Source organism: Argopecten irradians, chromosome 6, assembly GCF_041381155.1.
Source record: "Argopecten irradians isolate NY chromosome 6, Ai_NY, whole genome shotgun sequence".
NCBI classification, from domain to species: domain Eukaryota; kingdom Metazoa; phylum Mollusca; class Bivalvia; order Pectinida; family Pectinidae; genus Argopecten; species Argopecten irradians.
The window spans coordinates 4,650,021-4,674,143 of NC_091139.1; the positions used below are offsets into that span (position 1 = coordinate 4,650,021).

The following is a 24,123-nucleotide window of genomic DNA, read 5'->3' on the forward strand; positions in this document are numbered from 1 at the left end:
ACTTACAGGAACTGAACACACCCCAGATACAGTAAGTTGACTTACAGGAACTGATCACACCCCAGATACAGTAAGTTGACTTACAGGAACTGAACACACCCCAGATACAGTAAGTTGACTTACAGGAACTGAACACACCCCAGATACAGTAAGTTGACTTACAGGAACTGATCACACCCCAGTTACAGTGAGTTGATACAGGAACTGATAACGCCCCAGATACAGTAAGTTGACTTGACTTACAGGAACTGAACTGATAACGCCCCAGATACAGTAAGTTGACTTACAGGCACTGATCACACCCCAGATACAGTAAGTTGACTTACAGGAACTGAACACACCCCAGATACTTACAGGAACAGTCCTCCTTGCGAGAATCCTATGGCATGGTATCCGTTACGGAGTTTGGGATCCTTCCTAATTATGTCACATGCCATTGTAATCTGGGTATTGACTGGCATTATGAAGCTATTTGCTATTTCCTTTTTTCGAAAAAAAAAATCATACATGTAGATTTTAAAGAATTGTTAAGTCTGGAAAACCAATTTCAATATACTGGGTAAAATGTTATTTAATATCATTTAAACATTGAACATATTTCAGTTGGCATTTATAGCCAAAATGAATGCCAACTGGACAGAAGCAGAATTTGCTTATTATTGTCAAGGATGGAACTGCCGTTTGAAGAGGCGTTTTCCATGATTGCTTGCACAAAATTGTAATGCCACAGTGATAATGACGTCAAAATAAACGCTTGAAGTTCATAGACTATATATGAATGCCAACTGCGCTTGGTAAGGATACATAGTCGGACTGCAGTGAAAATGTAAATATTATGTTATTATCTAGTCTTTGTCAGGTTTGTTTTATTGTCTGTATACATAAGAAAGAAATGGCAAAGATAAACATCAATTACAGCTATATAATGAAATCTTTGGTTTACTGAGGCAATAAATCCATTCTGAGCTCAGTAGTTAAAGGGGTATCGTTGCATCTATATGATTCTAAAATATGACTTATGGTGAGGTATTCTCTAATTCCTAAATGACTTTCTTCCTCCGAACATCTGCTATGACGTTGCCTTACTTTTAGCCCGGGGTTGAGATGACACAGGATTTGTTTGGATATTTCATAGTGACATACCATATTTGCCGTAATTAGTGCCCCTCCTCCTATAAACGCCCCTCCCCTTTTCTGGAGAAGAGGTAAAGTCGTATAAATGTCCCAATTCTATAGATCAACAATGTTTTACAACATGTGATGCCTCTAATATCAGCATTGTATCCCATATTAAACGATTTTGCGAATCCTTTACATGTGAATCAAGAATTATAATGTGTCATACATGTAGTCTATAGACGTTTCTGCTGCTGATATTCATTCAGTAAAAAGGAATTGGGACAACTAGTTTGACTGTCATTAGCTTAATGTATTAAGATTTTTCTGTAGTATATTTCATTTCTCAAGGGGGTAAAGTATGAATGCACAGCAGTCTTCAAAATCTCAAAACTGACTTAAGGTGTTGATGGGATAATATGCTATAAATAAAAGCAACCTAAAGTATGAGACTACCCTACTACTCGTTCTACTTACTGTAAAAATGTTCTCTTATTAAGAAGCTGCCGTTGCCGAGTGGTCAAGATGGTGGGACATATTACAATAACCCCTTTACCTCTGGGTCACGAGTTTGAATCCCAAGTTGGGCCGTTGCGAGATACTGACTAGTGGTTGGTGGATTTTATCTGGGTACTCCGGCTTTCCTCCATCAATAAACCTGGCATGTTCTTAAATGACCCTGGCTGTTAATAGGACGTTTAACTAATATAACCAAACCATACTTACACTGACATTGTTGCTACCAATCATCAGACTGTTGACATAGATATTACTGATTTCTGTCTCAATCATATTTTTGATGGATCCCATTGTCATGGGATTACAGCAACTGTCACCTAATAAGAAAAGGATATGATCTCCTTAGATGTTGATGTAGACATTTCTTTCTGAACAAAATAATATTTTCAAGAATAACTGCAGTGTTTCCTTGATAAAGCTGGCTATCCGCCAACTTCAATTTTTTACTTTGAATTTAATGAAAAGTTTACGCATGACAGACGAAGCTATTAGCATGATGACAATAGGTCTTTTCACCCCTAAAAATGGGGTCCGCTCTACTTAGATGTGTTCTTACATGGAAAGTGTGCATCGGCACGTTATATTAGGAATATTATCTTATTAAGAATTTGAAAATAAAAATTACAACGCACGTATTACATTTTCGTACAAAGACTGCAAAAGACTTACCCATGCCATGCCACATGACAACAGGTGTAACGGCTAAAGAACCAGACACAAAAGCCAAACACAAAAGCACGACCAACATCTTTCCATCCACCATTTTGAAATGTCATACGACTGAATTATGGAGCAGTCATTATGCTACCTAATGTTGTATCTACCTGCAGGACCAGCTGTTCCTTTATAGACAACTCGTTACTATATTTAATGTTACATTTCGTTATGCACTAGTTGTAACAAATGCTTTCATGCACTGTATATGATTTTGTATCTATCTATCTATCGATCTATGGATAATAATGTATATATGTATAACACAAGAAGCTTATAGAGCATGCTTGAAAGCCTTAAGCGATGGGGCACATACTACCTTATCCTCTAAGTGGTTCCAGTCAATAACTGTACGTACAAAGAAGGAATTCCTGTATTGCTCACAATTTTTTTTTTTCAATAGTATTTGTGGTCATATGCTTTTTGTTATACTTAGCTATGATGTTTCTTTTGGGTCCTTGTTTTGTTAAGTACTCGTCTGGGGGTATTGATGGTAGCATCCCCTATTGAACTCAGATAATGGGTCTGTAATATTCTGCATGATTTGTTTACTTGACCTTCTTTCATGGCAACATTTTTTAAATATATCAGACAACAAGAATGTCTATTGAAGAGCTCCAAGTGTGTGCAATATCTTACATGTTTGCCCATAAAGGGTAAGGAATGTGTATGCCTGACTATGATACAATAAAGACACACAAGTAGAAATCGGACGTAAAACTTATAAAAGGTGGCGCTGTAGAAGCAGGATTAATCTGTTCATGGAATAAGTACTGTTCGGATATGTATTATGTGCTGACTGATGCATTTGTACCAAAACATTAAAAATGGATCGTGGGCGGCCATGCAACACCTCCTTTATCAGGTCAGCTCTATCATATCCAAGATGGTCCTGACCAAATGTAATTGTTTTGGGGAATGGCCAGATCCATTCAAGATGGCCTTCACAGTCACCATTTCTTTTGAGAACCTCTCTGAACTTCTCAACTTCAACTGGTGTAATTGCACATTCATATTTCAGAATGGCATTTGTAGCTGTCAAGGTCAAGGTCAAAGGTTAAAGGTCAAAATAAACAATGTTGTATGGGTTACTTGTCCTTTATATTCCTATCAATTTTTAGATCAATTCCAATACTGGAGTTATAAATTTTAAAATGTGTTTTTCCAAGATGGCAGCTATGTTGGCTGTCATGGATTTCAGATTTGCTACCAAATTATCAACACTTTGTCAGGACCATTTCGGGCAAAATCTACAACTCATCTGTGAAAAGATTTTGCTTTTTGAAGTAAAGATATTTTACCAATCAAAAGTAAAGAAAGTTTTATATTATACAAAATCAACATTTTATTACAAAAAATCATGGATTGCAATATTTCAACATATCATTGATACATATTAATCTTAATTAAAGACACTTCAGTTTAAAGTCATATAGCACTAATTAATGAATAGCATGTTAGTATATACAAAAGTACATTAACTTCCTTAATATCACAAAGTCATCGAATAAATACAATTCTTTCAGTCAAATGCGCAATAATTTAGATGCCTTTTTTACCTGTTAAGTAGAGCCTGTCAATACTGGTTGTTGTCTAATCCCAATCTAAGTCTACACTGGTATAACTTTAATACAGTTTTATATATACTGTAGTACAAACAAAACATGGTTTGGAGAATAAGAGGAAAAAAACAACAGAATTTGTGATTTTACAAACAACAATTTCATGAGTTGTAGTTCAGCTTTGTAAAATCAGCAATTCAAAAAATACAGAAAAGCTATGAGCAGACTGTAATCCTATTTTGCTTTATAATTACTTCCCCTTTGGTCTAAATTCGTCCTCAATGAGTTGTCTCCCTTACATTTAATGACCATAATCACCACAATTATGAACAATGCATTTTAATCGACAATTGAAATACACAATTTATTCTTTTGGAGCCTGCTGAGCAACAAATTTTACAACTATTTTATGAAATACTGATATAAATACTATCCTACTACAAAATATACAACATATAATAAATTAACAAAACCTACATTCTCTACCAATTCTAAAGATATCATTATTTTTCATTAATATAATCATCTCAATTTTTTACCTCATACTAATTGATTCTTGATCTATTCTGCCAGATATGATGACAGTTTATTTGGGAATTTTTCAATCGAAACTTCTAAACCAACCAACAAAAACTAAATCAGTATTTGAGGACATTCGGACTGGACATATGATTCTCTGTACTTCTGGGCAGTCTATGTGGAAAGATAAGGTTTGACGATCTTGTCAATGAAAAACTCCTCAGTGAACTGGAGATGGTCGCCTGGGTAACTCAGGAAGTGGAGACGATTGTCGGTGTCCATCGCCTTCAATCCAAGCCAGTCCTGTAAACAGTCAAACAAGACAGTTAGTTCACATTCATCATAATTCTAGTTTATACACAACTCAAGAATTAGAAATACAGTTAACAATTTATTGCATCAAGCAAAACAAGGGTAACTATATACAACATAATTAAGCTTACACTACAATTTGGTGTACAGGGGCTACTGACTCGAAACTTAAACTAATATACTATACACAAAACAAATTTACATGTAAACATTTCCTACAGTAAGGAGAAAAAGTGCTTATAAAGCTAGCTTGACTACTGAGCGATTATGTTTTTATGATTAGAATTAACTAAGGTACTCTTAAGCGATTTTATAGATTCTTAAGCGATTCAAGATTGGCTAAAGGTGTACATGAATAAGCAGCCAGACTTCTGAGCGATTCAGAAGTTACTTCTGAGGGATTCAGAAGATATTACTGCAAAATCAAGTCAAGGTTAACCTCAGAAATCTTGAGCGATTCAAGAAATAAAGAGGATGAGGAAGTAAAGACCCCTAAGCGATTTAGGGGGCTAAATTCAGTAGCAAACAGAAAAAGCTGGTAAATCTAACTATCCATTACACAGCCATATATGGATAAAAGCCTAAAATATTGGGGGTAAAATTCTGATAAGAATTAAAACCCCAAAAGGAACAAACGAGTAAGTATTGATATGCAAAAAAAGGAGTGAGTGAGAGCCCCCAATCCCTTAACCCCAAGACTACCCCATTCCTCTTACCTCGGTGTACATTGGAGTATTTTGCAGGGGGACAACTTCTTTATCTTGGCCAGGTTTGTAGAATCCAAACCACTGAAAAAAAAATTCAAGTCTGAAATCTTAGATGATGATAATAGACTATCTTACTGAAGAACTCAAGCCATATTTATTATACATAGAAATATCAACTAGTACATTATTTCAAACCAAAATTTATTGGAAGAATGATTCCTGAAGAAATTTATTTTCATTTTCTTACTAGGTACCGGTAGTAGTGAAGTCGTTACACTAACATTCCCCTTTATGTATAGTTAAGTATTATTTACTTCATGGGTAGTAGTACTAGTGAAGTCGTTACACTAACATTCCCCGTTATGTATAGTTAAGTATTATTTACTTCACGGGTAGTAATACTAGTGAAGTCGTTACACTAACATTCCCCTTTATGTATAGTTAAGTATTATTTACTTCATGGGTAGTAGTACTAGTGAAGTCGTTACATTAACATTCCCCATTATGTATAGTTAAGTATTATTTACTTCATGGGTAGTAATACTAGTGAAGTCGTTACATTAACATTCCCCGTTATGTATAGTTAAGTATTATTTACTTCACGGGTAGTAATACTAGTGAAGTCGTTACACTAACATTCCCCTTTATGTATAGTTAAGTATTATTTACTTCACAGGTAGTAATACTAGTGAAGTCGTTACACTAACATTCCCCTTTATATATAGGTAAGTATTATTTACTTCATGGGTAGTAATACTAGTGAAGTTGTTACATTAACATTCCCCTTTATGTATAGGTAAGTATTATTTTCTTCACAGGTAGTAGTACTAGTGAAGTCGTTACACTAACATTCCCCGTTATGTATAGTTAAGTATTATTTACTTCACGGGTAGTAGTACTAGTGAAGTCGTTACACTAACATTCTCCGTTATGTATAGTTAAGTATTATTTACTTCCGGTAGTAGTACTAGTGAAGTCGTTACACTAACATTCCCTTATGTATAGTTAAGTATTATTTCAGGTAGTAGTACAGTTAACATTCCGTTATGTATAGGTAAGTATTATTTACTTCATGGGTAGTAATACTAGTGAAGTCGTTACATTAACATTCCCCTTTACAGCTTGAGTCTTTCCTTGTGACCACATCATACCTCACTCTCTCTCGGCTGGACCATTGTATCCAGGGTAAACTTGAGCATCACAAAATTCTTCAGCTTCTGTAAATTAGCCTTGTAAGTGGCATTCTTGATCTGAAATCAGAATATTAATTTTTGACAATTTATATATCACTGAAAACCAACAAACAAACAAAACAAAAGTAGATATATCTGTATAAATTCCTTGGCTTCATGTTGGTATTGAGTATAGTATATTTGTATATTAGAAGTTCTTGCATAGGCAGTAGGTAGTGATTGCTACATCATGTTTTTATGAATGTAAAGTCATAGTTTTCAGAGGCAACAATGTAAGATTTGCTCACAAAATCACGACATCACAATCAAATATCTACCTGCAAGGGAGATAACTCCTCAATATGCAAAGATAGAAAATCAAAGTAGAATGAGACATGATGAAACAGGACAGGATATAGGATAAAACAGAACGGGGGATTGGGAAGGAACAGACATTGACTATATAAATGAGTATATTCAAAAGAATCCTCTACACTCCAGGGGTTACTATCACAGATGTTACAGCCACCCCTGGACTATCTCATAGTCAAACTGGAGACAGTTCAGGAGAAAAAATCTGTCCAATCACAGACCTGTAAAGACTTACTTTGAAGATTATAGAGTGAGTGACAAACAACTTCAAAGCAACAGTCATCCACAGTGTACCGTTTTACAATGCCTTTGATGTAAATAAAAAAATCAAATTACCTGTGTCTCCTGAACTGCCTTCAGTTTTACTATGAGATAGTCCAGGAGTAGATATAATGTCAGTGATAGTAACCCCTGGAGTATTGAGAATTATACAAAAGAAATAAATTCCTGAAAAGGGAATGATTACCTTTTCCTGGTTGATGTCGGCCAGAAACACACTGTACTGTCTGTACTCATCCATGTTTAATGGATCCTGCCAGTACTCCGCCTGGACCAAACTAGAAATAAAAAAAACATTTTATGGACAAATCATGTAGAGTACAAATAGAAGTAATAAATTCTTTACGATTTTGAAAAAAAAAATTCATGATTTTGATTTGGCTGTGAGATTTGCAGAATTTAATCGCACATGTAAACAAGTTGGTTGAATGTTTGATTAATAATAATACTTACTGGTTCTGTACGTAGCTGTAAAAAAAAAACAGAAAAGAAATTTTTAGACAACAAAGCGAACAACAGAAAAATAAGTACTCTAATAACAGAATGGACAGATATCATCATATGTATTACATCAGTGAGTAGAAACTGTAGAATCAGTGACTGGTAACACACATACCTTACATAGGCACCAAGGTTGAGGAGTGTAATTATACCTACTGGCCTATATACTCACCTCACATAGGCACCAAGGTTGAGGAGTCTCCTTACTTCATCACACAAAGTCTGGTTAACTCCTGGACAATGGGGGAACCCAAACACACCTACAAATCAAAATATGTATTTTATATTATTTCATTTTTGTAGAAGATTAATAGAATCTTACATGGGTCTGTGAAGTGGACAGGGATATCTCAACCCGAGTGAAAGATTTTGGCCGGACAACCCGAGGCTTGCCGAGGGTTGATGGCAAAAATCTTTCACAATGGTTGAGATATCCCTGTCCACTTCACACACCCATGTTTGATTGTTTTTCTCCCATACTTTGTAGAAAAAATGATGAGATTCCACTTGGTTTCCAGCTTTTTCATCGCGCCATTATCGCAGGAACGTCGTTATGTGTCAAAATTGATGACGTCATCTACAATGCGCGGCGCAGTGTGTAAGATAGAGTGATCTTTTCCCTAGCAACCGCGGGATATCCCTGTGAAGTATGGGAGAAAATAACATTTCCTTTCACAAAAAAAGACCTCCATAGAATTTGTCTTCAGTAAGACATGGAGACAATCTTAAAGGCGAGTTCAGCATCATGATAAAGGACACATTTCTGGTTGTTCGCAGGTACAAAAAGCGAGTAAGAGGGGCCTCCTACGGGAGGTTTATGGGGTTTATTTTTGTTCATATTTACACACATGAACAAATGAAAGAAATGTTGTGGGAGATATGCATACTAAAATTATGATAATGTATTATTGAAATGTAAAAGACCTCCAAAATGTTTGTCTTCATTAACACATGAAGATTATCTTGAAGGTGATTTGAGGAATTAAATCTTAAGGTTTAACTAAAGCCATGTATGACCTTTACTTTGAGGTTTGACTATAGCTTTGTATGACCTTCACCTTGAGGTTTGACTAAAGCCTTGTATGACCTTCACCTTGAGGTTTGACTAAAGCCTTGTATGACCTTCACCTTGAGGTTTGACAAAAGCCTTCTATGACCTTCACCTTGAGGTTTGACTAAAGCCCTGTATGACCTTCACCTTGAGGTTTGACTAAAGCCCTGCATGACATTCACCTTGAAGTTTTCTTACCTTGGTGTTGGCCTCCAACAGAGACCAGGTTCAGCATTGGTGGGTTTGGACATCTCTGGGCAACAGCTCGTCTGTAACAGCAAGGTTTGTTTTTAAAAAGGCTACAGACTACAGTGGAACATTTATCCTTCCAAACTAAATCATACATATCAGATATTGTTTAGAATGTGCTGATGGTCAGAGTTCCTTAAAATACAATGATATATGTATTGTATTGTATTTCACTGTATTATATTATATTGTGCTGTGTTGTGTATATTTTCATGTATTCATAGCGGATAAGATGAGTTAATTCAAATTATTTGCTTTTGTAACAAGAGGAGACATACAGTGTGGCTGCCAGGCTAGGATTTGAGCCAGGAATCTCAAGATATTAGTACCTGGGAACTCTACCAGTTGGACTACATCTATAATATGTGTATTCAACCCAATAAGCGCCCAGAGCGTTTAAAAAAATTGAAAAAATGAAAAGGTGCTAATAAGATTTAATTATTGCAAATCTAAAAAAGTTTTGTGTAGTTTTAATCTCTATTTATGCCTGGGCAATTGAAATTGAAGCCTCAAGAGGGGGAGGGGCGCTTTTAGGGACATGGACGCTTATTGTCGAATACTGTATATAGGTTCCTAGTCATTGATGATTCATCCTACCCAATCCATTGATGATTCATCCTACCCAATCCAGTTACGATACATTATGTATCACACATGCGTATTTGAATTAAGGCTGTATGACAGGACAATCTGTCCATGTATTGCTCTATGTATTGACTTATTCAACAGATCTTTCTTAATTAATTCAACTGATTCTATATAATTATCTTCATTAATGAAAGAAAATTTAGTTTTGTGGTCTTTGTATAACTCTACCAGGCAAATAATTCATCAATAATGAAAGTAAATCAATTACATCTCGTGTAGAACTCTTCATAAAAAGGTTTATTTTGTACACATTAACGACAAGGAAACCCGAGAATTATTTTTTTTTTATAACTTATTTTTTATTCAGTTTTTCAATATGCAATACACATTACATAATTATTTCCATATTATCATTCTCACGTTTACCATCCTCATCTCTTCAAAATTATCAACCATACATACAAAATACTATGTCATTATCATCATTTCATACATCCTCAAGTCATTATTACATGCATATGTTAGAACCATATTCATTCATCCATTTCTTAACATTGCACTAGTATCATTATGATCTTCACATATGCATTCATTCAATCATCATTTTCATCTACCTTACACACATCTTTCATTTCCAAACATTTTTTTTGTAAAGTGAAGTTTTGATTCATATTATCTTTAACTTATTTTGAAAAATTGGTAGCTATTAAATAAATACATGTGTATTGCACTTTTTAGTAGGAAGGAAAAGAAACCAAAGAAGGAAAAAAGGAGATAAGAAGAAAAGAAGAGAGATAACCAGAGAGAAATAAACAAAGAGGGGAGGGTAGGCTAGCCAAGTTATTTTTTTTTTTTTTTTTTTGGGGGCCTTGTCAAGGTTTACTTTGTGTGGTACACCATATGTAAAATAAACATGTTAGAGAGATAAATATATAAACAAATAAAATTAAGAAAATTCAATGAGTTTTTTCCATTTACTCCACTCTAAAACAAACCTTTCCTTCATTGAAACACCTTTACCAGTAGCAATATATTTTTGAACATGATAATGATCTTGTATTGTTTTAATTAAGGAATTAACATGTAATGAGCTGTGAAAACATCGCATTTTGTAAATATACTGTTTAATAACAAATTATTTCATTATCAACCTTATTAATGTATGGAAAATTATCAGAAATCAGTCCAAAAAGAAAGGACTTCTTATTCACTGCAAAAGGTATAAGTAATGCTTGTAATAGTGCTTCAAAACTTTGTAACAGTGTTTGGACTTCATTACATTCCCATAAAATATGTGTGATGGTCTCCCTTTCAGAGTTACACAAGATACACATAGGGGAGGTAACCAGGCCAATTTTAAATAAAAAAGAATTAGTTGTCAAAATATGATGAACTACTCTGAACTGAAACCACTGAAGCTTAGTGTTATTGGTGACGTGAAAAGGAATTTTGTAAATATTCATCCAATCCATATCATCTAAATCATCAAATAACCTGTTCCATTTCAGTTTCCCAGAAGGTGATAAGTTATTATTTACCAATCTATTGTAAAAAATCTTGGAGCCTTTCAGTTTTGTATGCTCAAAAAAAGGAATTAAATTCAATGGTATAAATGGAGTAACAACATTATCCATACTTAGATTTACACCTGTAATTACCTTTCTGATTGCATGTGTGAAACCATGATATTGCAAAAAATTTGTAGTTATCCCGTATTTCTGTGAGAACTCATTCAGAGAAAAGAAGGAGCCTGTGGAAATATTTTTCATAACATCACATATGTGAACAACTCCTTTATTATACCAATTTCTATAAAAAATTGATTTCCCTCCGACACATATCTGTTTATTATACCAAAGAGGTAATTTCAAGACAGACTCAATATTTCCCAACTTTTCTTGATTCAAATCTTATGTTTGTTGGGGCTACAAAGATGGGTGTAGGTAGCGAATTTGCATACTAAAGTTATGGTAACGTATTACTGAAATGAAATATATTTATACCAAGATCTGAAAACATCCTTCCAGAACTGATTTTTACATTTATTCATACATACAAGTATATATTCACTACCACAATTTGCCAGTAAGTCAATGTTAATGTAAGTTTTTAAGATGGCTTGCCATTTCTCTGTAGTTTGGAATAACCTTCTTATCCAGTTAAGCTTTAAGGAGGAAATAAAAGCATCAATATTAAGCATCTTCAAGCCTCCATTCAGATAATCTTGAACTACAACATCTCTCTTAATTTTGTCACACCCACCATTCCATAAATATTGAAATAAAATTGTATTCAACTTCTTTATAAAATTTTCATTTGGATTGGGAAGAGCAATAAAAAGATGATTAAACTGTGATACTAGTAATGATTTAATAATATGCATCCTACCAATAGGAGTTAAAGACCTCCTACTCCAAGTTTTTATCAGAGATTTCAGCTTAATCAATTTCTTGTCAAAATTCAGCTTTGGAATTTCATGAAGATTTACGCTAAAATCAATTCCTAAAAGTTTGAATCTGCTTCTTCCCCACTGTAAGCCCATATTAGGTAGAAAAGAATCCTGACTAAACTTTTTATGACCTATCCAAATTACTTGTGTTTTGTCCACATTTATTTTTAACCCTGAAATTTTATTAAAATCACCCAATTCCCTAATTGACTCTGTCAGAGATTTCTCAGATCCCTTATTAACCAAAGAGAAAGCATTTCTATGCAGAGTTTTCACCCAAGATAAAATACTTCTACCAAAACCGAAAACATTTAACTTATGTTATAGCATCGTGTCACCATGTTATAGTATCGTGTCACCAAATCATTATTTTTGGCGGTGTACAGTCAAACATATGGAGCACCATAGCTGCCTTAAGACTAGATGTTTTATTGCATCACGTCACCATGTTATAGCATCATGTCAGCATGTTATAGCATCATGTCACAATGTTATAGCATCGTGTCACCATGTTATAGCATCATGTCATAAAAGTTTCGTTGAATAGAGCGGTAGCTCTCACTAACATGGGTCATTGATTTCATGTCACGAATTTATTTGACAAGACCATGTGGAAGTATAATATAATTTTTGCAATGATTAACAATATCAAATAATCTATTGCATTTTAAATGTGTGGATGGATTTTTTTTCGAGTTATGATTTCGCGTTTGGTTTCATGTTTCTGTATATTCTTGTACTTTCGCATGTATTAAGTTTTGTTTTTCGATACAAAATGGTAGGGTTTTAAATATGGAGAACTGTTGAGTTAGCAGTCTTGTTTTGAATTACTACCCTATAGTATTGTCGGAGATGAAAAGTGTCCGAGACAAAGTCAGAGGCAATTTTTTTTCTGTATATGTCAACCATTTTGCCATCTTTGTCCAGGGTGAAGGTACAATGCGTCGTTTTAATTTCGGTACCTGTGGTTGTAGCCACTAATTCAGACTTTTAATATAAAAGATGTCATTGTCAAGCCAATTAGCCAAACAAATATTTTGTTTGCAAACTGTGTGAATCCGCGTAGCAGATTCTTACAAAAGTTTGCAAACAAAACTTCATTCCCCGATGAAATTAAAACAAAAATAGTGACATCAATATTTCAATTAATATTCCAGACTGCATGATGAAATAACATACGTTTAAAAGTACGAGTCCATTCATTTTCTAATGGATGTTCGTTCAAAATCAACGTAAAACGTCGATGTGTCTATTGTGACGTACATTGTAGTTACAACGTCGTTGTTTTGCGCCATTCTCAGATTTTTTCTTCGTAGTAGTATGAAGAAAAGTAATCGGCCAATCAGAAAATCAAATTTTGTATGAAAATAAAGAACAATTAATTATTTATATTTGGACCTGTCTCATCAAATCCATTGTTACGAATTCGAAGTTGAATTTTAAAATACCTTTATGACTAGATAATTGGAGTGTAATTAGAATGATGGCACTACGGAGTTTAACTTAACAGCAGTTGGTTGGAGAATAGTTCAACGGGGTATTATGACGCCGATTGTACACGCCTCTATTCATTGAATTGTGAGATGCACCATTCCAAGTCAGGTTGAACACGATTCCTTCATAAATTTCCATTAATTCCGTCCCTGAAATTCCATATGCAGTGTATTTCGATGATTAATCAAAGAAGACAATTAGTAATTTAGTACATACGACAAGACATAACGGAACCATTCCCACAAATGACAGTTATTTTGTTAGAACACAATAAAAACCTTGATCCTTCACACATGCACTACCTGGCTTACGTCTAAGAAGACACACACTTGGCTTGAAGGGAACATGGTTTTGTTCGGGATGGACAAATAACCTGTTTATATTTTAAATTATACCACGATGTTTTAGACACTTTACAAATGCCAAGATACATTTAAAACTCAGAGCAAATATAGTATCTTCAAAAATAGTTGACAGAAAAAAAATATTAAAGTGCAATTAGTGCCCTTTTACAACGATTTATTCAGAATTCCATTTAAAATCGCTACGCCTGTACCTTTGAAAAAGATGTGTTGTCAGCAATACCACCAATGAAATATCCACCCAACCGACGTGTTTAAGAAGATTGATTAACATATGAACATATGAACTAACGTTTGGACGGCAGTTAGAAAATAATATCTTGTCAAAACTATTCATACAACAACTGTGGCCTCTCGCATATGTAAGGAAAGGAATTGTTACAGTGCATGTCCATCAAAGTATTCGAACTACTGAGCACTGCACAATCTGCATCTGTATCTCCAGGGTAGTCGTCGTAGTTATTCAATGCTACCTTTGACCAGATATGACGATCAAGCCGCGATCCATCCACCCAAATCCACCGCCCCTCAGTTGCAGCATCTGTCAGGCCGACGAAGACAAAACGGATGCTTGCACCTTCAAATACAAAAACAATAATCATAAACACATTCTTGGTGTACAGGCCCCAGTTTCAACAAAAAAAACACAAAACAAAACAAAAAAAAAACTTTCAGGTAATAAAAAATTCTCGCAGAAAAGCATTACAGAAATTAATTTTAGGTTTTTCTTTAACTTCATTAATGCTTTCTCGTGAATTTAAGTTAAGATATTTCTTAAGTTCAGAAACGTTCGTAAAAGTCAGGGCCAGGCGCATAAAAATGGTTAATTTTAATACCATCTAGACAAAAAATGGTTAATTTTAATACCATCTAGACAAACTACAAACAATAATGTAATTCGTGGAAAGATAACACAGAAATGAGATGTTCTGGAGGATTGAGCGTTCTCTGCTTCATTGAAGACATCGGCTATAGAAATCGAGGTCAAAATGACATCAGCTTTAGAAATCTAGGTCACAGTGACATCAGCTTTAGAAATCTAGGTAACAGCGACTTCAGCTTTAGAAATTTAGGTCACAGCGAAATCAGCTAAAAAAGTCTAGGTCACAGCGAAATCAGCTAAAGAAATCTAGGTCACCGCGACATCAGCTATAGAAATCCAGATCACAGCGACCTAACTACCTAAACGTGAGAACTACTAGCTTTGTTTGATTAATTAACGTCCTATTATCAGCCAGGGTCATGTAAGGACGGCCGCCGATGTATGCGGTGTGTATTCTGTATGAATTGCGTAGTGTGTGTCCTGGGAGACTGCGGTATTTTCGTGTTTTATCTTGTATAGTGGAACTCTTGCCCTTTTTATAGTGCTATATGACTGAAGTATACCGCCGATGACACAAAGCAACACATCCACCCAGTCACATTATAGTGACAACGGGCGAATCAGTCGTCCCCATCCCGGTATGCTAATTAGCGCTAAGCAGAAGCAGAAACTACCGCTGTTATACTTTGGTGTGTCTCGGCCTCAGAACAGAACCTCAGAGCTTACCTCACAGGAGCGGACGGTTAACTGAAGGCCAAACGTAAGATGGTGTCAAGGGAGACGTTAGGAAGAAGAAAATAAGCTAAGAGGAAAGAAAGATAAGATCCTAAATTAAGTCGCCTTTTACAATCATACACTAGGGGCAGCAGGTACAATTCTAGCGCCCTACATGCAAGGTAAAAAACTAAGTTTACGAAATTTGGACAATTTACGAAAACGTACAAATATCTTCGTAGTAATGCGGTACGAATTACATTGATATCAAAAGAATTCAAATATACTACAATCAACAAAACCATCACGAACAAGCCACACGTTGTAAACACTCTTATAAAAGCTTTGGATGTAGGACGTCAGAAGTACAATAGAAAATGTATTAAAACTGTCTGAAATTGCTAGTTTGGTTTGGTTTGGTTTGATTAGTTTAACGTCCTATTAACAGCCAGGGTCATGCCAGGTTTGTTGGTGGAGGAAAGCCGGAGTACCAGGAGGAAAAATCACCGACCAACGGTCAGTACCTGGCAACTGCCCCACATGGGATTCGAACTCGCGACCCAGAGGTGGAGGGCATGTGGCAATATGTCGGAAATTGCTTGTTCGGTTGTTGTACACTACCAAACACGTGTTTCCTTTTCTTCATTGTTATCTTTAAATGTAACAGAGTGTTGGATGCTATATGAATTCACTAGGGACCCCTGGCTTACTAGTCTGACTTCAGATCGAGAGAAAATGAAGACATGTGTAGATGAGAGAGTTATATTAGGCTAGAATTCACTAGGAATACACCACCCATGCAGTCCAACAACAGTCCTAGAGTTTCCAGGTGGGGAGGCAAACAACGATTCCTTTGCAAGAAGTACTAATTCCGAGTTCCAAAATGGGCGCCAAGGTAACAGAATGCCAGATTTTATATCACTACTACCGCTGGGGATCGAACTCTGGACATCTGGTTAACTAATTTGACCAAGAGAAAGTCTATCTAACCGCGGGTTATATTGCATCTGGTATTCACCAGTTTTACATAAGGAAAATAAACTTTAAAAACGTTTCAGAAAACTTTACTTCTCATAGCCTTCCTTATGGCGTTAACCTGGTTCGTATTTGACAACACGAGTAGTCTCCCTTCGTCCTTGATGCATGCATCTTTAGCTTCATTCCAAGAACGTCTTCTGTTAACGATTTTAAAGCAGATACTTCCTCTTGTGTCGAACGTGTATCCAGATCGATAGCAATCTACAAACAGCCATATGTTAATTATTCATCAGTTGACAGAAGTGTATCTCAATAGCTGATAGTTTAGCTAGTACAGGTACACATCAATTAACCTCAAAGAGTACCAGTTTCCTTAGTAATCTGAAGGCAGTGATTAATACAAGAACACAAGGAAAACTATCCATAATGAAATTGTATTATCAGGAACAAATAAGTAATAAACATATCAAACACAATAGCAGATACAACATATTTAAAGGTGTCACGTTTGCTAGCTTGACTTACATTCTTATCATACATCACAAATGTAGTTTTCATCCGTTCAAATTACGAATTTTTTAAGTATTTTAAAACAAATCACTTTCTTAGTTATGATTTATGAAAATGATTATAATTAAACACTAACAACACTAACTGTGTTACCTAACACATGTAATCTATAGAGACAAGTAAATGTTTCCATATTGTTTTTGCCCTTCTGTACAATGTTTTGTATCGGTTAAAATTGTATTCTCGTTCAGGAAATGCTAAATATATATATCGAATATGATTTAAAAATGTTATCGTTTGAGGATGCCTTGTACATTTCTTCTATGCCGTTTCCCCTACTTCTAAGCTTAAACCATTTTCTACAGATGAAGCAGGTGGTGGTGGGAAGGTAAGATTGTCTTGAATATAGAATGAGGATCACAAAATAAACGAAGATTTGTTTCCATTTATGTCGTTATACTCAATGGAGGAAAATTGATTATACTAAACTATGGCATATTGGTATAATGTATAGACATTTACAGCATTTTTGTAGTTAATTAGTGCAATTAATTATTCAAACCCTTATCGTTTAAAGATTCGTGAACCAGAAAAATCATTAGGAACTTAAGAACACTGATATCGATTTAAATAATACTCACTTGTCATTTCTTTATGTACCTTTCGCGACATGCTGAAATTAATGGTTGAACTGTTGGACGGGGCCACCCCCGAGAACACGTGACACACACTGATCAATGGGAAGAATTCGAACATGTAGCAACTCATCTGTACTAGGCACAAAATGCCACATTCCCGAACAGAGGAATTCTCTATTGTGAAAAGTAGATCTCCACAGGTTTGGTTGTAATGTGTGATTGCATGAAGCATCCATGTTCCTGATGTTACTATCGACATAATGTCTGTAAAAAAAATCGAAAAACAGGAAAATCACTCATTTTTCATCTCTAATGAAAGAAGTGTTTCAGTAAGGTTTGGAAGTCAGATGATGCAATACTTATTTCATGAGATATTCAGCTTTTCTGCCACCAAACTGTTACTTGGGTTGTTGTCACTACAACGTAATGTGGCCCGGTAGGTATGGCATTAGACTAAACTCAGGACCATAAGTTATCTCTTCTTATTAACGGACTTTTCCCCTTGACACCACGACATGTTTGGTTGAGCGCTCGCCCCTGTGAGATAGGCTCTGGGTTCTGTCACCTATATAATATTATAGTAATTGATGTTTTCCTTGTTCTTAAGTTTTGTATTTATATTGAGACTTCTGGTTAGCTTCCATGAAGGTTATCTTCAATCGTTGAATTGCAACGATATCCAGTATCCCTGTGGGCGACTTTCTTGAAACATTAAAATGGTCTACCGAGGTCATGAAGAGTGGGGACGTAATTGGAAGCTTAGTAATATTTTGACAGTCCACAGAGACATTTTAGTGAGCTTGAATGACCATGTGTTGGCTAATTAATGTAGACAAGCTACAAGCTGAATCCGTTGATTTGTTACTCAGGAAGTTATTGAATGGATTTTAAGCCTTTGCAGTGTTAAAGAGACAATAGATACAATACATAATGTTTGTTCACGCGGTCCGCATCCCCAGTACCTAAAACGATGACTTTCAAAAAGTTAAGTGCTGATGATGGAAAGTTTTATTTGGCCTTTGCTTTCAGTGAAGATTGATAAAGAAGCTTGAATGACCATGTGTTGGCTAATTAATGTAGACCAAGCTGCAGCTGAATCCGTTGATGTTATTCTTTTGAGGATTCTAATGTTGATTTGTTCATCGCATCCCAGAAAACAGGAAGTTAAGTGCTGATATGGAAAGTTTTAGCCTTTGCAGTGAAGTTAAGTATCTAACAATACTACAACTTGTAGACCATATATGGACCAACACTCCCAGGGATTTTACCTGTTATGATACTTCTAACGTTAACATAAGCGACCATAAACCTATATTTGCCGTCAAAAAGTATTATAGAAATGTGAAACAAATAGGTATAAACACCATTAAGTACAGATGTACTAAAACTTTTATTGAAGAAAAATTCTGTTTTGATTTGGAGTCTGCCTTTCAAGCCTCCCCCCCATGATACAAATGATAATGTTGACCATGCATTTGATTCGTGGACTACAACTTATATTGAAGTGATTGATTAACATACTCCTCTGATAACCAAACAGTAAAATACAAATCCATTCCAGAATGGTGGAATGAGGACATAAGCACAGCCATGAAAATCAGAGACAATCATAAGAACATGAACAGAATCTTGACTTGCATCGTAAATGGAGAAACAAAGTTACTTTTTTAATAAAAAAAAAAGCCAAAAGTGATTTTTTTCAGAAATGTCCTAGATGCTTGTAAAAATGAGCCTGTAAAAATATTGGAAATATTAAAAAAAAAAAAAAAAAAAAACAGTTCAAAATAAACCGGAAACCTATCCTGATTGTATTACCTCAAATCACATGCAAATCGATGAACACAATTAAATTGCAAATAACTTAAACATTTTTTGACGAATTTTGTCAAAAAGTGTATCTCTGATAATGAATAAAAATATTTACCTGATAGCCTAGGTACTATGATTTAGCTTTTGTATCTAGAAACCTACCTGCGGACACTGTATACGATATACCAGAAACCTCATTATCTTTTGTTTCCAAGTTTCACTCCAGTATTGACTGTACTAAAGCTACAGGACTAGATGGTATATGGACCAAATATTTAAAAATATCAGCTACTGCCATTGCTGAACCTATCACCTCATTGTTAAACATGTGTATAAGTCAAAATGTATTTCCCGATCAACTTAAACATGCTAAAGTCAATCCTATTTACAAAAAGGGTGAAAAAAGTAGTGCTAGTCTATAGATCTATTTCCATCCTGCCATTATTATCAAAGATTCTAGAGGCCAAGCTCTGAAATGTGACGTCACGAGCAGGTTGGGGATCAAATCATCAAATTTAGAAATGGGAATCAAAATAAAGAAATAGAACATTAATTTACTCACTTCGTTAATTTTCCTATCGCAACTGTTACAGGGAATTCGTATTATCTGGTATCGAGTTCTATGCCTGACTAAACTCAATATTAGTGCTGCAAGGAAGGCCTCCAATGTATGATGTATGTAGCGTGTGTGAATTGCGAGATGTGTGTTCTGGGAGACTGCGGTATGTTCGTGTTGTGTCTTCTTGTATAGTGGAACTGTTGTCCTTTTTTATAGTACTATATCACTGAAACATGCCACCAAAGACACCAAGCAACACATCCCACCCGGTCACATTATACTGATAATAGGCGAACCAGTCGTCCCACTCCCTGTATGCTGAGCACTGCGCAGGAGCAGAAACTACCACTTATATAGACTTTGGTGTGTCTCGGCCAGGGGACAGAACCCATAGCCATCCTCACATTGGCGAGCGCTCAACAGATGGACAAAAGTGAGGTGGTGTCAAGGAAAGAAGAATGTAAGGTAAGAAGAAAGAACAAATAAGATCCTAAATTTAGTCGCCTTTTACGATCATGCAACAATAGTGGCAACAGTTACGATTCTAACGTCCTAAGTGGACGTCTGTAACTCTTTTGGAGTGAAATTCTATGAGACCTTTTTGGCGACATGGTTCAATTTAAATTAATCAGACATTTTTATTAAATATAGTTATATAACACAAAAACATCCACCACTGAGGACGACGATGATTATGTTACCTTATTTCGTGTGCATTGTGGGAAGTGTCGGATTCTGTCTACTAGCTGAGGCTTCGCTCCATTGAGGCATTCATTTATAAATATTTATAGTAATAACAGTATAACTGACTTGGTGAAGAAAAGATAATCATCAATAATAGTTAAATTGTTGTTAGAATACCTTCTGCTTGACCAGTGTTACTTCCAAAAACGTTTTTTTTTTTTTTTTTTTCTTTTTTTTTTGATAATCTGTATTTGTTACGTGTAATATCATTTAATGAATGCAAAAATGACTACACAATTTAGATAAAACGTTGGCCATTCTGCATGTCGGGCAAAAGATGTTTCTGGAGAGTTCACTCAATACAGTTTACCCAAGTGAATTGGTACAGGCAAGGTCTGAGGACTTACAGAACCAATTCATCAACATCAAAAAAGGACCTGGCGCTCTTTATTATTAAATGTAACAGATAACCAAAAGGTTGGCTGTGTCTTGTTCCGTATAACACGATAACACGTGGGTGAAGGAGCCTCGACAGTCAAGGCTTATCTGAAATTCACAAAAATATCTTCCTTATCTTGCTGACGAACAGAAAGTAAAACTCTCTCAGTCATTAACATCTTCAGCTACATCAATTTTATCCCAAAGTTGAAATTTACATTTCAACAATGCTAACAATTTTATCAGAAAAATAGACGATGTAGGTTTTGGAAACTCGATATATGACGTGTACATATAAGGAAAGGAATATCGTTTTCATTAAACCACTTACTATTTATACACTTGCGTACTGATTGGTTTATGACTCAACAAGAAGCTAAGATTATAAGTAGCACAGCGTCCATTCATCATTTTATTCATTCATTGAAACACTCTTGTTTGATCTGATTATATCATTCCATGTGTGTTCTCAATACTTCAGTGTTGAGCACTGACTTGTTTGAGAACATCCTAGAGTCCGCGTGTATGTCGAAATATCCCCCAGAGAACCTCTACTGTATAATTAGGAATGAGTGTAGCTAAGATATACGAAAATAAGTTTTCTTGAAATCTAAATTGCTAGCTGGCATGTGGTCCAGGTAAGGCTCTCAGTCTGTCTATATATACCTGTAAGTATAATGTGCGGTAGCATCCAAGTATTCTAAAATAAAATGGAACAAAAAAAATGTGAAATTGTTTAAAGATTTTTTATCTCGAACAAGTGTCAGATATTCCTTAATGTTTTTCAAGTGCAACTCTGAAATATTTCGGAACTAAAACGCGTGATTCACGTGAAAGAAATGTCGCATTATGTAATTCCAAGTTGGATTGATATGTTTTCTGTTATTCTGAATGTGCATCGCTTATTGCGTCGTCAGATGTGATTTGATCGCATATTTATGGCACAGCAATTAATATATAAGATTTCAAAACTCTATCATTAAACGTATCAGTCACCAAATATTCAAACGGATCATGTATCACGCTTGATAACAAAATCCATTTATGTTCTGTGTCACGTGCTGCGTCCACGAAAAACAGAATATATAATGACTCTAACAGCACTAATAATTCAAATATCAGAGGTAACGTGGTCATCATCCTAACGCGCACTTTATCATTTCATTTAGAAAATAACCAAGACATAATACTAATACACAAAATGTCAAGAAAGCTGTATTGGTGTCCACGGGCTAGTTACGAGATAAATATGCCCGAAATACATGTTTGTATGATATAACCGGGCGTACACCCTTTGTCTGGCTAGATCTCAAAAGGTTGATATATTACACATGGCATTTATACTCGACCGAATAAGTATTGCCAATAAACATGCATACACTTCGCATCAGAAGTAGCAATACTCTATTCTTGATAAAACCTATCGGAAGTAGCATTATTTCATCCGAAATAAGGAACTTAATACATAGCACGATACATATCTAAGGATTAACTGTTCTATCAATGGAGACACAAAAATCGGAGTGTACAGTAAAAAACCATTATACCATATAATTCAATCAGGGGGACTCTTTTTCTATGAAACATTAAGCATTTGTTTCAGCAAATCAGAGGCGGCGTTACAAACGTCGATGTCACTTTTTACCTTATGAGATATAAGCCAATGAAAATGCTTGTTACAAGCTTGGATTATATGTAGTTAACAATTTTGAACTAGTCGAACTCAATATTGAATATCATTTGTTAAAAAAGCATTATATGCTTATGAACCTACCTGCCATACAACTTCCAAACAAGAACATAGCTTAATAAGAAACAATAAATAAATCTAATGATGCATCTTGAGTGTAGGCCGAGCATTTGACGATCATAATGTCGACCGAAAGACATTTCCAAAGTATTCATGAACGTTAATATCTGTAACTATCACGTGTGAGGTGTATATGTCAGTATGCTAGCGAATGTCATGGTAAATGAAAACTTATATTTGAGTGAATAATTTCAAATACAGACCAGAAAACATACCATAGGCATTGTGAAATGCTAAAACCCCTGTTTACACTCGCATGTGTACGCACGCAATATTGCAGCAATGATGATGGAGCAGGAACGATAACACAGCGAGGTAGTCATCGATAATACGAGAGTTATATCACATACGAACCAATAAAAGACGAAAAATCCAATTTCAACACATAACATGAAGTCGCATGCGACACAAAAGTTTGATTGACAGCTGGTGATCTGTCAATTGAAAAGAAAAATAATTGATTATTCCATGAATTTAATATTTGACCTCATTGATTTACATTTTTCTGGGAGTAGTACAATAAGGACATTATAGTGACAAAAATATCGCATCTTTTATGTAGAGTTCAGCATTAAGGGAGAAGGTTTCAGTTTATATTGTCAGGGTGTGAAGTTTCCTGTTCTAAGTCTTCAGCAGTAAAATTCAGTCAGGTAGCACTATAAAGGAGAAAACACTATCACAATGAGACTCATAAACACATTCTTATATACATTTCTCCTGAACCTTTGGCAGGAAGTGGGGAGGCTAATTAGTTCCTTATCGGTGTAATGTGACCAGATGTGGTGTCCTGCTTGGTATATCTTTAGTAGTATCAGTGAGGTAGCAATCACGCCACACGTCAGACATACTGCTTGCTTAATTTCTGAAGCACATACTTCACATACATATATATATGTCATTGATTGATGATGCTAGGTGTTTTTGAAATGACAAATAGCACAGTAAAAATGATAATCCCAAATCAAAACCTCATATGCACTTAATAACCTTGAATTAGGAGCACAATCATATAACACAATATCATTCTTTGCTTTTATTTTGACAATGTCATCACAGATAATACTGCCCGACATTGGTGAACCTTTAGCATGTAGTGAAGTGTCATGTTATCGCTAAAGTGTCATTAGAAATGATGGAGTATCACTTTCGCTACAATACACACAACCTAGATTATCACGTTCAGTTAATTTGTTT

The 24,123-nt window shown here is 35.2% G+C and overlaps 3 protein-coding genes across 3 annotated transcripts in view; all 3 read right to left on the minus strand.

Annotated features, from left to right (window-relative positions):
• The window catches only part of LOC138326159 (palmitoyl-protein thioesterase 1-like), a 44,941-nt gene extending 42,328 nt beyond the window's left edge, over positions 1-2,613 (minus strand). The window contains exons 1-3 of the mRNA XM_069272287.1: positions 2,305-2,613; positions 1,843-1,952; positions 355-482 (exon numbers count right to left, since the gene is read on the minus strand). Coding sequence (XP_069128388.1) covers positions 355-482; positions 1,843-1,952; positions 2,305-2,398 — 332 coding nt within the window. The 5' untranslated portion in view covers positions 2,399-2,613. The remainder of the gene's footprint in view (positions 1-354; positions 483-1,842; positions 1,953-2,304) is intronic.
• A 1,056-nt stretch (positions 2,614-3,669) lies between these two features.
• Positions 3,670-24,123, minus strand: part of LOC138324759 (palmitoyl-protein thioesterase 1-like) — a 29,080-nt gene continuing 8,626 nt past the window's right edge. The window contains exons 4-10 of the mRNA XM_069269886.1: positions 9,023-9,093; positions 7,946-8,033; positions 7,726-7,740; positions 7,460-7,550; positions 6,601-6,699; positions 5,459-5,530; positions 3,670-4,733 (exon numbers count right to left, since the gene is read on the minus strand). Coding sequence (XP_069125987.1) covers positions 4,605-4,733; positions 5,459-5,530; positions 6,601-6,699; positions 7,460-7,550; positions 7,726-7,740; positions 7,946-8,033; positions 9,023-9,093 — 565 coding nt within the window. The 3' untranslated portion in view covers positions 3,670-4,604. The remainder of the gene's footprint in view (positions 4,734-5,458; positions 5,531-6,600; positions 6,700-7,459; positions 7,551-7,725; positions 7,741-7,945; positions 8,034-9,022; positions 9,094-24,123) is intronic.
• Positions 14,103-17,860, minus strand: LOC138324761 (C-type lectin domain family 17, member A-like). The gene is made up of 3 exons (XM_069269888.1): positions 17,633-17,860; positions 16,572-16,742; positions 14,103-14,543 (listed from the first exon to the last, which is right to left on the minus strand). Exons 1-3 carry the CDS (start codon positions 17,757-17,759, stop codon positions 14,296-14,298), a joined length of 546 nt encoding a protein of 181 aa, XP_069125989.1. The 5' UTR covers positions 17,760-17,860; the 3' UTR covers positions 14,103-14,295.